Here is a 13,571-nt window from a genome sequence, read left to right on the forward strand (position 1 = left end):
CTAGACAGTCTCCACGTGGAAACATTACAAGATACGCTTCCCACCACAAAAAGGAATGAAGCACTGATTCACGCTGCAACACGGACAGACGTATACTGAGTGAAAGAAGCCAGTCACAAAAGACCACATACTATATGATTCCATCCATATAAAAGTCCAGAACAGGGAACTCTAGGTACAGAGAGCAGATTAGTGGTTGCCTAGAGCTGAGGGCGGGTGGCAGGGAAGAAGGAAAGACGGGGTATGGGATAGCTAGAGTATAGGGCTTCTTTCTGTGATAAGAATGTTTTAAAATTGACTGTGGCGATGGTTGCACGTATCTGTGAGTGTACTGAACTGAACTGTACACTTTGGGTAAATTACATGGTGTGTGAAGCGTATCTTCATAAATGTGTTAAAAATATTAATAAAAGCTGTATCTCCTAAGTTGCCACAGTGCTTCTCTGTAGCACTGACTCACATACAGAATTGAACCAGGCTAGGAGCAGCGTTTTGGACAAGCAATCTTGGAAAAAGGTATGGACCAGAAGCCAAGACGGGCAGCAGGAGTCCTCCAGTGGCCGAGGCCCGGTTCCACACCATGAAATAGTGCCACAGGTGCCACCCCCACACCTCCAAGCCCAAACGTGGAGAACACTCACACATATTTGCTGGGGATCTGTCCGCGTTGGATCTTCTGGGCATTCTCGTCCAGCTGCCAGGCCATCCAGGACCCAAATGTGCCCTGGGGTAAGGTGTCATCAACGTAGAGGATGTCGTCTTTCTTAAAGCTCAGCTCAGGCTCCACCTCTGCCAGCCGGTCGTACAGGGCCCTGGACCAGGGGATGGAGGGAATAGGATCAGGAGGCTGGCAGCTGCTGGAGGACAGCCACAGCCCAGGCCACCAGTCTCCTGGGGCTGATTTCCTTCTTTCTGTGGCCTTCAGGAACGTGCAGGCAGCCATGAGCACCCATCCCCCACACACATTTCACACAGTGCTTCTGGGCACTGTGGGCAACACTGCAGAGGAATCTGCAGTCCTGAGTCAGAAGAAGACCAGGAGAGGAGCACAGCCCATAGGAAAACGGGGCTCTGCAGTCTCAAAATCCCCCAGGCACCAAACCCTGTAAAGGCAGCCCATCTGGCCCTGTGAGCCCTTGAGCGTTTTCTAAGTCACAAGCACCTCACCATGAGCTTGCGTTTGGGGCCCAAGCGATGATGGTCACTGCCCCACCCTCTGGGGACAAGAGCAGAGACATTTACTGGGAACAGTCTCCACCAAATGCCCCTCCCCTGGTCCCGAATCCCTGGAACCCTTGGCCATCAGCACCTGATGTAGAAGCTGTCGCCAGGCAGGCCCTTGACTTTGGTGAATTCCTCAGGGCGGTACTGCACCTTCAGGCGGACGCCATCCTTGGGCTTCAGCATCTCCACGTAGACCTCCTCCACCGTCTTGCTGCGCACGTCCAGACCACCGTACTGCCCAGGGATGGGGGACTGAGGTCAGAGGGCAAAGCCAGGGGTGGCTTCGATACCCATGAGGGGAGGGTGGTGGGATACGGCAGAGATTCAACCTCCCGCTAACTGGGAATCTGCTTGCCTCCCCTCCGCAGGCAGGCCGAGCACTCAGCCATGTCTGGTGTACCCTCAACGGCTTCTCCCAGGAGAAACCCTGTTCTGTCCCCCCGCAAGTAAGGGCCATTCAAAGTGCCACACTCCATTTTGCTCCTGTGTCTTGTATCTCTCAATACCTATGACCCAGCTCCCCCATCCAACGGGAGCCCCAGTGAGAGGGAGATGACATTCTCTACCTCTTTGGGGAGCAGGATGCCCAGTCCTGCTGCTGACAAGGGCAACGCTTCTTCCCTCCAGACACTGGGGCCCAAGCCAGGGCCCTGCCCACTTCCCCAGGACCCGCCCAGAGCATCCTGGCAGCATGCCACAGACAGGGGTCACCAGGTAAGACACTGCTCCTTCACCGCCTGTGCCACTTGGGATCGCGGGAAGCCTGACAAACACACAGCGTGGGGCCTGGCCTGCTGCTCGGCAGCTCAGAACGCACCTCGAGGATGAGGTCCCCAGGTACAAGGCCCTCGGGGCCCTTGGCAGGACTGTCGTCCTCCACCTCGGCCACAAACACACCGTGCAGGTTCCCACCACATAAATGCACTCCAAGTTCCAGCTGGGACTTTTTGATGAAGACGACTCGTGGCTCTGGGGTCTTCTTGTTGGCATCTCCCACCATCCTTTCAAGAAAGAAAATTCATTTCCTCAATCATGCACAGGGAGGGATGAGGACACAAAAAAAGACGAAACAGTGGCTAATGACCTAACCGTTTCCGCTAGCTCCCAAGTGTCACGAGGTCTCAGACCACAGGAAGCTGAACAGCTGTCCCACTGCAGGCTCCAGTTCTAGGGACTTAGCTTAGAGGCACTGCTTTTCCACAGAAAGGAGGCGAGGAGAGGAGGCAGGATGCTGAGTTTTGGCAAAGGAGAAAGCATGGCCGCAGGTGACAAAGCCCATTAGGAACAGACTGGAAATCAGCACCCCTGCTTTCTGGTCTGGCTGTCGATCGTATGCCTTAGGCTGCGTCTCTCCCACCTGGATTGCACCTGTTTTCCTACCCTGGCTCTGCCTAAGGAAAGTTACAGCCAGTCCCAACGTCCAGAGCACAACTCGTTCACCAAACGTTTACTGAGCAGCTTCAAAGATGCAGGGACTGTGCTAAACCACGACGAGGGACCCCCTGCCAGGAAGGAACCTCCGCAGTGGTTCCTCACACCGCAGTGCGGGAAACTGAAATGCTGGCAATAGACGGAGTGAAGGAGGCAGGGCAGCAATGGAATCTGAAGAAGGGGACCTCAGGAGAGAAGCCAGCTAATGCTTACAATGTACCAACAGCAGGTAAGTCCCAACGTGACGGACTCTGGCGCAGAGAACACAGAGCTACCTCCTTCTTGGTCAGTGCCCCACCGTGCCAGGGAAACGGCTCCTTCCACGACTGCAGCCTGACTGCTGCGTGCCCCGGCCGTGGGCTCTCTCCTCTCCCCTGCAGCTCCCGTATGTGCCCTGCTTCTCCCGCCCACATAAAAGCCGATCCGTCCTGCTGACTTCTCTCCACACCCACCTTTTGCACAGCTAACCCCTGCTCATCCTGCTCATCCTGACTTAGCTGTCACGGTGCCTCGCTACGCTCCTGAATGCTCCATCTCGGCCTGTACTGCCCTTCCCAGCACCTCAGCTGTGCTACATACACCTGGCACTGGTCTGTCCACCCTGCAAACCCAGAGCTCTTTGGGAGACACCCAGGGCCTGGCTGAGTGATCACTGTGGAATTCTGTCTAAAGACCAAGTCAGAAAATGGTGAATGAGAAAAGGAGAAGAGAATGAAGAGGGAAAACTAAGAACAACTCATGCGAAAACAAGAGAGAAAAACAAAGCAAGAAAGGAGAGGAGGGAGTAGGGAAAAAAGAATGGTGTGCTCCCCCCAGCCCCCAATTCCTGCCAGCCTGGTGTGGTCTGCAGTACAGGCTGGCACTGGCCTTCAGGGCACGTGCTCAGGCCAGGACAGTGACTCGCCTCGCCGGTCGGTGGGAGGCTCGCAGCACGCGTGTACTGACCTGGAGCTGGGGGCGCTCTGTTTGGCTGGGGGTGTGCTGGGACCCTCGTCCTGCTCTACCAGCGGGTCAATGCCGGAGGGGTGCTCCGGGGTGGCAGCCCCGCTGCCTTGGACAGTGCAGTGGGCGCCGGCAGGATCCAGGTGGGAACTGGGGTGGAGGACAGGAAGAATAAGGAGCAGCACGCAGGCCTCAGTGCCGGGAGCCTCTCCAGGGGTGACCAGGGCTGGGCTGGGACAGGGGCCAGGTCACACGGCTCTGCGCCCTGAGCCCTGAGAAAAGATACCCCCGGCGCTTGGGCCCTGGTCATCCGCCCTGCAGGATATGCCTGTCCTCTCCTCACTACCTGTCCTTAACCCAGGGAGCCTCTGCGAAGGTCACCTAGAGGACACCTGAATTCGCTGTCCCTTTCCCTCTGTTTGCGCTCCCTTCGCTGAGCTGTACAGGGCTGCATGGCAGGGGCACATCTTACCCTTCTCTCATCTGCCCTGTACCTCCCAGCACAGGGGCACATACAGGCAGTGTCTGCTCGTGGACAGCTGCTGTGTGTGTGAATCCCACCTGGGCCTCAGCTCCTGGCTACCACAGCCCCACGCGTGGGGCCTCCTGCTGCACAGGGGGACCCAGCCATCTGTTTCAGGAGGAGACATCTTCTCTCTCTCTGTCCTTTCTCCAAAACCCAGGGCTGGTTACCTCTCCTCTTTGGGGAGCAGAATGCCCAGAACTGGCAGCTGGCAACCTGCTCTCCCTGTGGTGAGCCATGCACCTGCCGCACCCAGCGCGCCTCCCGCAGCCCTGACGGCCCCCAGAGGCCCAGGCCCTCACCTGGACCGGGAGTGGCTGCTGAGCTGGTGCATGTGGGGGTTGTACTGGGCCAGGATGGTGATGGTGTCACACTGCTGCCCGATGATGAGCCGTGCCTGCTGCTCTGTGGCGCTCCGTAGGTTTATGCCATTGAACTAGGGAATGTGCAGAGCGGGCTCAGTGACATGGTGGGGGGCTGGGGACGTGGGGAGCACTGCTTTTCCACACCAGGGAGGCGAGGAGAGGACGGAGAGAGGAAAGCAGTGCAGAAGGGCAGCTCCCGCTCACCTCGAGTAACTGATCCCCATACACGAGGCCAGCCTGGTGAGCGATGCTGCCCCCGGTCACCTTGGAGACGTAGACCCCGCCCTTCTCTCCACTCACGATGGAGATGCCCAGGGGCTCGGAGCCCTTCTGCAGCTTGACGTGGCGTGGCTCTTCCATGTAGGGCCTTGGAAGAGAGATGACAGTTTGGGGGACTTGGACCCAAAGGAAAGCTCTGGGAAAGACGTGAGGTCAGGCATGCAATCAGCTATGCAGACACGGCCAGAGAGCACCAGATGCTCCTGTGATGACCCAGATGGATGGCAACACAATGATCCCACCTTTGTATGACAGTGATACCGCTTCCCGCAATCTCATGCTACACAAACACACCACCACCAAACGGACAAGGAAGCACCCGTCCCAAAGACACAAAGAAAGAATGGTCCATGTGAACTATAAAGCACTGATATACACAGGAAAAAAGCACGAAGATTTTTGCAAGGTGAGAAGAGTTCCCTCAATGTGCAATTTACAAAGTCGCAGTAGGGTCTAAAGTTACCCTCTTTCGAGAGAAATTATTCTGAGATGACATTCACCCAAAAAGAGACAATATAACCTATCAGTTTTTATATTTACCAGTACATAGGGTGACTGATGTAAAATGATCATGAGAATTAAGCTATTGCAAACCCAAGCCATTAAAAAGGGGGAGCGGAGGCTTGGAGCAAGGCGGCAACCATGCACTTGCTGGTCCAGGGGGAGCCAGGGGCCCGAGGGGCTCAGGCTGGGGCCTCATTTCAGGCCAACCTCAGACTCCTCAGGGAGGAGGACCTGGGCCTGGCGGCCACGGGCAGTCTCAGAAGGGATCTGTGGTGGTGGAGACATCTGGAAGGTGAGACAGGTTAGAAAGAGAGGGATGCTCAGAGAAGCAAGACAAGCACAGACGCCCAGAGCATAACAGAAGGACAGCCAAGTGACACCGAGCCATCCCATCAGGACTGCACTTCATGCTGCCCTGAGCTCTTCCTGTCAGGACGAAATTGTGGCCAAAGCCCAAGGAAGGACCAGTAGGGGTGCCATCTCCTTGGGCTGCCCTCCAGAGCACAGGGGCGGGGACAGATCCAAGTGGAAGGATGAAAGGGAGGGTGGGTGGGCCGAGGGCAAGCCCCTGAACCCCCTGCCCCGCCACCCAGAGGCACAGCAGTCTCAAGCGCGGGGAGCCTCGGGCTGCGTCCTCACCACCGGTCCAGTCCTCTGGGGATGCTGAAACCAATGTACTTCTTGACTTGTTTGCCCTCTGAGGCCCTCCAAAGTGCTCTCCCCTTCCCACACGCACCCACTCTGACCCTTGCGCTCAGATGCATCAGGCAATGGCCTGCACCCTCTGTCACTTCAAGACTCAACACATATTAGAGTGCAGGCAGTTTAGAGTTGAAGAGCCCTCAGTGAGTAGTCACCCCAACACCACCCTCATGGCCCAGCCCAGGAAGATGGCATTGAGGCCCAGAGCAGGGTGGGCGCCGGGCGCCTCCCCAGGCCGCCCACAGGGGTAGCAGAGCTGCTTTCTGACCTAGGGTTCCTCATTCCCCACCGAATACCCTTCCCTCTGTTCCGCCTCCAAACAATATACCTATTTCAATAAAGGAGCAGGTACCTGAATCTAATAGCAGCCAGAAGATGAAGCAGTTATGTATGATATAAATCAGGATTTACTGACATGGAAAGATGCAGAAGACACACTGCGGCTAAGAAGACAGGTTGCTGGGACAACACACAACGCCAGGTGACCCAAACCAGAGCGGCGTCACCCTGGGATCAACTCAACTGGAACTCTCCAACTCCCGCTGCTTTTACCAACAAGGCCTTCCCCTCAGCTGGGCGCTGGCCTGCCACAGGGACACACCGGTGCCCAGGTCCCGCTCACCTGTCTTTTCTCCGCTCCCCGAGGGCCACAGGGTTGACAGCAATCCTAGGCAGGGTGGAAGCTGAGGTCTGGGACTGGCTACAAGAGGACAGGGTGTCAACGCTGAGAGGCGACTGTGGAGGTGTGCTGCATTCCGAGTGCGACAAGGAACCTGCCGGAAGACATGCAGGGTGATGCGAGCCCTGGTCCTGCATCTCAGTTCTCTAGCAGGCAAGACCCAGAGGGAGGGAGACACGGTCCAGACACACGGCCCCGTGTCGCGGCCACACCACATGGCCCTGAATTCAGACACTGGGCGCCGTGTGGCCTTTCTATCCCCCATGTCACTAGGCCTGAGGCTGTGCTCAGTCAGTGCTTCCTGACTGGCTGACATGAGGAGGCCAGTCTAGCCGTGCCCACACCCTCCACCGTGAGGACAGAGCGAGACAGCAGGAGGGGAGGGGAGCCTGAGAAGTTCTCACCTCTGTCCGAGCCCACGACAGAACGGGGATATCGTGGCGTTGAGGGGATCTTAATGCGTTCCGCCTTGAACTGCAAGTTGCTTGAAGACCCTAATGGTTCCATAAAGGGACAAAACTTGAGGCCTGTGATTAAACACCCCACCGCTCACGGTCAGCAAAGACGCACGGTGTGACAGAATGCAAAGTGGGGCCCAGCCGTTTAACCCCAAGGGGGCCTAAACGCGGAACAGGCAAGGAGACCAGACGTTTAATGGCCAGTATTTGAATAAACAGTACAGGCCCAGACAGATCTCACTTTTAGCTCCGGAACAGGGACAGTAACCAAAGTGACAGAAGCAGCTGCCCACCTTCTCTCATGAGGGTGGAAACAGTGACATCAGAGTCTTGCTAAGAGGTAAGTGCTAGACTCTGCTCTGGGCTGCATTTCCCATAAGTGAACAGCAATATGGACTCCCCAGGTGACCGAAAGCTCTGGGACAGGAAGCAGGGCTCCTGGGCCAAGGGGTCACAGGGAACAACCACAGGGCCACTAGGAAAGATGAAGAGACTCAGAAGGCCAAAGGAAACGGCGTAAGAGCCGACGTGGGCCGGAAGGGGACGGCAGGGTGGGCAGGCCAGCGGGAGGTCTGAGTGTGAGGACGCAGGTGGGGATGGAAAAGGGTCGGTGCCTTATGACGGCGAGAAGGCCCTAGCGGAGCAGTTACCAAGGCGGGCGCTGGAGGGCAGCGAGTTGGACCCGTGGGAGGCTCTCATCTCAGAGTAATCACTGCAAGCCCTGTGGCTCAGGTCCAGGCTCAGGCGTCCCTGGTGCTGGACACTGCAAGAGAAGCAGACAGGTGAGGGCCCAGATGGAAGACCAGGACCAGACATAGCCGCTGGGAGGAAATACAAGGGACGGGCCTGGGCCAAGGCCTGCTTGGGCAGCGGAAGGGAGGCCCAGAAGCCACTGGCTGTCAGCTGAGGACAGCCGTCTGCCCGCAGCTATGCCCAAAGGGGACATCCAGCGAGGGTCCTGCAAGTACAGAATAGGCCACACAAACAGAGCAGGACTGGCCATCTACTGCAGCCTCAGCTGGGGTTAGGCTCACTAGAGGAAGGGCTTCTGCAGGGAAAAGGTTCTGAATCCTGGGTGGGCCTAGGCAGGTGGAGCCTCTTCTCCGGGGTGGGCAGGGGAGGCCAGACGGGCACTGAGGACCTTAGAAAGGGACCTATGAGCCTTACTCAGAATGTGCCTAGAAAACCAGAGGGCAGAGAACACAGGGATCACTCACATCAGGCCCAGCGACGTCCATTTCTAGCTGCATAATGAGACCACGTCTCTTCCCTGCCTAAAACCCTCTCCGAAAACCCTACTCAGAATAAAGCCCAAGCTCTGCATTATGGCTGCAGGCCCTGCAGGATTTGTGCCCTACGACCTGGGCTTGCCTCCTGCCTCACTATACCTTTGCCACGCTCGCCCACTCTGTCCCAGGAGCCCACTGCACTGTTCCCAGGTGCCTAGGCCACAGCACCGACAGCCTGCCATCCTGCAGACTCCGCCCCGAGTCTTGCGCAGCTGCCCACGTCAGCCTTGTGGTCACAGCAGCAGCCCCCATCAGAAGGCCCTCCCCACCACCCAATCTAACTCTCCACCCTCTTCCAAGTCACCGAGCTTTGTCGCCCTGTTTTATGGTTTTCAGAGCTACTCAGCACCACCTGGTATCCCTCTGTTCACTGTTTTTTGTCTGCCTCCCACACTTGAACACAAAGGCCATATCAGAAGAAGGTTGCCTATTTAGTTCTCCACTGTATCCCCTTGGGAACTAGAAGAGTCCATGGCACGTAGTAGGTGCTCAATAAATACTTGTCAAATAATTGAATGAATGAGAGTGACCTTGAGCCACTCCACTCACTTTTTAAGGCACAGTTTTCTCGTCTATAAAACAGAGACAATAACAGTCTTTAGCCCTAACGTTGCTGTGGCAATTACACAGGTCGGAGCACAGTGCCTGGCACGTGATCTCGGAGGCATGGCTAGTATCATCACGATCATCTTTCTTTAAATACATTTTCAAGCCCCATGTTGGTGAACCAAGACAGAATCCTTAAAGTTCACTTTCCTTAGGGTCCCAGAGCTACTTAAAACAGCCCCTTCCCAGACAGGCAAGGAAGCCTCTCTGGCCTCGTTATGTACCAGTGGCTTTACGTCCAGGTGGGCTTAGATGTCTGGGGTGCAGGGAGGTGTGGGCACATACCTGGGCTGCAAACCCTGGGGGCCGATCTCTCTGGGGACGGGTGGAGAGCTGCAAGGGCCGATCCTGTGGCTACGCACGGTGTAGATGGGGTTCCTCAGGATGGAGCTCACAGTGGTACTTGGGGTCACGCTCCGGGGAACGGTACCTAGAAGTGTGCTGGGTGAGAACAATCGCCCCCAAATACCCAGCCAGCCCTGGACCTGTGCAAGCCTCTGGCCTTTCTCCATCCTTAAAATGGGAGAGCTCTCTTTGCTGCTTCCTACTTCCCAGGCTGCCATGAGGACAGAGCCTGCTGCAAAGCTAAGAAATGTCACTGACATAAAACTACCGTCACCCTGGACAGAGCAGCCATCACCGGCTCTTTGGACCTCTGGGCTGAAGACACACAGCTCCTCCTTGAAACGACTGTCGCCGCTGGCCCTGGGACGGGGCAGCCCTGTGGGCCCACAGTGACCCTCGTCCTCCCAGCCCTGCCCAGCTGACTCACCCACAGATGCCCTGTTGGGGTAGAGTGGGGGGTTGCTGTGCCGGCTGGAGTGCCCCGGCGAGTAAGGGGACCATTCCTGGAGCTCTGGGGAGAGTGTTCCACTTGCTGGGGTGCACTTCTGCTCCTGCAGAACCAAAGGCAACAAGGAGTGGCTGGAAACAGGGAAATGCCCAGGTGTTTGCAAGCGACTTCAGTCCCTTACACACTAACTCCTCCCACTTGGACACATGAGGTGACAGTCGGGAGAGGTCACTGCTCATTCAAGTTGCCTTACACACCTAGAAGGGAAGAACTTCCTTCAAAAATACTCTGGAAGTAAACCACAGAGAAAGAATCTGTTCTTTCAAATAAACAGAGGTTCTATGTGCAGAAGGCAGACTGTGCCTCAAAAATACAGGTAACCACTCCGCACAGCTTGCAGAGCCGTGTGAAGCTCTCTGTCTGCGGAGAGGAGCATGGGTTCGTTCTGCTCACAGCAATCTCTCCCTTCTGGAAATGACTACAGCACCCATAATGACAGGCCAAACTGTCCGACTGCTAGCTAAGAGATTCACAAGTGCTATCTTCTCTCCCTAAACCCTTCAAGGCAGGTCCACATCACCTGGTTTTGTTGTACACGTTCAAAAGCTTCTTGTTGAATAAGCAAATCAAACACTACGTCCAAGAACACATGTTGTTCCTCTCTTGGCATCTTAACCCAGTAACACACACACCCCACGTCACTCTCCCAATCTCCGAAGGAGGGCTGTTTCCCACTGGCCTCCACCTGCCACCTGCCCCTGCCCTCAAATAGGTACTGAGAGCGAAGGCAAGGAGCCAGGGCTCCTTGGGACCTGCTCACAGCCAGCTACCCCTCCCAGCCCCTGCCCACCACAGGGTTGGCTCTACCTCCAGGAACTGAGCAGGAATCGCCACGGGCGCGAGTTTCGGGCGGAAGCTGGGAGCAGACTTTGGCCGGCGGCGCTTCTGACCCAGTTCGTCCATCTTCTGGGAGGTGAGGTCCTCATCACAGGACTTCTTGGCGGGCAGGTAAGAGGAGTCCCCGTCTGCTTCAGGGTAGTAGCTGGAAGCAATGCGGACCCTGGCCTTGCGAGGGGGCGAGGCGTGCATGGGTTCCCCAGGGTCCACGTCGGTGGGCAGGGCACTCGGGGGGCTGGTAGACGGGGAGCTGCCCACCAGCGTGGCCTCTGATTCGGAGCTGGTTTCTAGCCTGTGCTGGAACTTAATGGAGTCGCTCCTCCTGGGAGGTTTTGGGGGCGTCAGAGGCCCCACCCTCTTGGAAGGCTGGGGGGAGTGAGCAGGCCCAGGACCAGGGAGCAGGTAGTCTATTTTGGGGGGCGTTTGGGGGCGCTTGAAAGTGTTAGGGTCAAAGATAGACTTTCTTTGCTTTGGCTTCTTGTAAACAGAGAGCTTCTCGGGCCCTGCCGTGGAGCTGAGCACAGCCTTGGGCCAGGTCCCGCCGCTGTTGGAGCTCTCGGGCTCGGCCTTATCCAGGGGGGCCTCTGACACCCCACAGGGACCCGCCTCAGTCTCGAAGGGCAGCAGTGGCCGCCGGCTATGCATATCCACCAGCCCATAGCCACGCTCCCCAGAGGCGTCTGAGCGGAAGGAGCTCAGGCTACGCTCAGAGGCACTGGGACAGGCCTGCGGGGAGACTGGGAAGGGTCCCCCAGGGTAAGGCTTATGCAGGAAGGAGCTACTGCCGCCTGGGTGGCCCAGCTCCTTCCTGTCCTCCAGCCTGTCTGCACAGAAGATGTCTGTCTGCGTGGAGTTGTTGTGTTGCATCAAGTTCCCTTTATTCTGAGCCTGGACCTCCGGGCCATGGGCTCGGAAACTCAACATCTTATCAGAGTCCTTCATATTTTCAAAAATGTTCTGGCCACTCCACGAGGAGCTCTGAGGGAACACCTAAGAGGGATTGCAGAGGAGTGAGAAAGAGAACAGGAAAGACCACAGAACCTGGCGCCACCACTGAAAATGCACCTGCAGGTAGAAAGATAGTCAGGAACGGTCCACACATACACCCCAAAAAACAGACAGGTAAATATACACACACACACACACACAACCCTCTCTCTGACAAGTCACACACACACCCCAAAAGATGGGCAGACAAATACACACACATGCACACCTCTTCCTGACAGGTCACACACACCCCCCAAAAGACAGGCAGACACACACACACACACCCGTCTCCCTGACAGGTCACACGTACCCCCCAAAACAGGCAGACAAATAAACACACACACCCCTCTCCCTTACAGGTCACACACACACCCAAAAGACAGGCAGACACACAGACACACACAAACACCCCTCTCCCCGACAGGTCACACACATCCCCCAAAGGACAGGCAGACACACGCACACGCCCGCACAGACACACACCTCTACCTGACAGATCACACGCACACCCAAAAATACAAGCAGACACACACACACACACACACACCCTTCTCCCTGACAGGTCACACACACACCCCAGAATACAGGCAGACAAATACACACACAAACATATCCCTCTCCCTGACAGATCACACACACCCCCTAAAAGACAGGCAGACAAATACACACACACACACCCCTCTCCCAGACAGGTCACACAAACACCCCAAAAGACAGGCAGATAAACGCACATGCACATACACGCACATCTCTTCCTGACAGGTCACACACACATACCCCAAAAGACAGGCGGACAAACACACACACACGCACACACATGCACACCTCTTCCTGACAGGTCACACATATACCCCAAAAGACAGAAAGACACACACACATACACCCATCTCCCTGAAAGGTCACACACACTCCCCAAAAGACAGTCAGACACACACACACACACACACACACACACACACACACACACCCTCTCTCTGACAGGTCACACACACCCCCCAAAAGACAGGCAGAAAAACATACACGCACACACACACACACCTCTTGCTGACAGGTCACACACACCCCCCAAAAGACAGGCAGACACACACACACACATACCCTTCTCCCTGACAGGTCAAACATACCCCCCAAAACAGGCAGACAAATATACACACACACACCCCTCTCCCTGACAGGTCACACACACACCCTAAAAGACAGGCAGACACACACACACACACACACACACACACACACACCCCTCTCCCTGACAGGTCACACACACACCCCAAAAGACAGGCAGAAAAACATACACGCACGCACACACACACACACCTCTTCCTGACAGGTCACACACACACACTCCAAAGGATAGGCAGACACACACACACACCCCTCTCCCTGACAGGTCACACACATCCCCCAAAACACAGGCAGACAAACATACATGCACACGCACGCACACCTCTTCCTGACAGGTAACACATGTAGCCCAAAAGACAGGCAGACACACACACACACACACACACACATCCCTCTTCCTGACAGGTCAAACACACCCCACAAAAGACAGGCAGACACACACACACATGCACATTTTTTCCTGACAGGTCACATACACACCTCAAAAGACAGGCAGACAGATGTCAGAGAGATAGTGGATGGGGGGAGGGGGGTCCACAGTGTGAGGGATATAAATGATAAACGTCTAAGTAAAAAAAAAGAAAGAAATAAACAAACAAAAAAACTCATAGACACAGACAATAGTTTAGTGGTTACCAGAGGGTAAGGGGGGTGGGTGGTGGGAGATGAGGGTAAGGGGGATCAAATATATGGTGATGGAAGGAGAACTGACTCTGAGTGGTGAACACACAATGTAATTTATAGACGATGTGATACAGAATTGTACA

The 13,571-nt window shown here is 55.8% G+C and overlaps 1 protein-coding gene across 5 annotated transcripts in view; it reads right to left on the reverse strand.

Annotated features, from left to right (window-relative positions):
- The window catches only part of DLG5 (discs large MAGUK scaffold protein 5), a 121,690-nt gene that overhangs the window by 16,736 nt on the left and 91,383 nt on the right, over positions 1–13,571 (reverse strand). For 4 of the 5 annotated variants that reach the window (XM_033130886.1, XM_033130887.1, XM_033130885.1 and 1 more), the window contains 12 exons: positions 10,663–11,682; positions 9,775–9,898; positions 9,288–9,432; positions 7,758–7,870; positions 7,054–7,143; positions 6,593–6,743; positions 4,690–4,852; positions 4,423–4,556; positions 3,601–3,747; positions 2,042–2,225; positions 1,310–1,458; positions 642–812 (listed from right to left, as the gene is read on the reverse strand). In XM_033130886.1, coding sequence (XP_032986777.1) covers positions 642–812; positions 1,310–1,458; positions 2,042–2,225; positions 3,601–3,747; positions 4,423–4,556; positions 4,690–4,852; positions 6,593–6,743; positions 7,054–7,143; positions 7,758–7,870; positions 9,288–9,432; positions 9,775–9,898; positions 10,663–11,682 — 2,591 coding nt within the window. The remainder of the gene's footprint in view (positions 1–641; positions 813–1,309; positions 1,459–2,041; positions 2,226–3,600; positions 3,748–4,422; positions 4,557–4,689; positions 4,853–6,592; positions 6,744–7,053; positions 7,144–7,757; positions 7,871–9,287; positions 9,433–9,774; positions 9,899–10,662; positions 11,683–13,571) is intronic. The other variant, XM_033130888.1, reaches the window with a different exon arrangement.

This window comes from Rhinolophus ferrumequinum, chromosome 16 (genome assembly GCF_004115265.2).
Source record: "Rhinolophus ferrumequinum isolate MPI-CBG mRhiFer1 chromosome 16, mRhiFer1_v1.p, whole genome shotgun sequence".
Classification (NCBI taxonomy): domain Eukaryota; kingdom Metazoa; phylum Chordata; class Mammalia; order Chiroptera; family Rhinolophidae; genus Rhinolophus; species Rhinolophus ferrumequinum.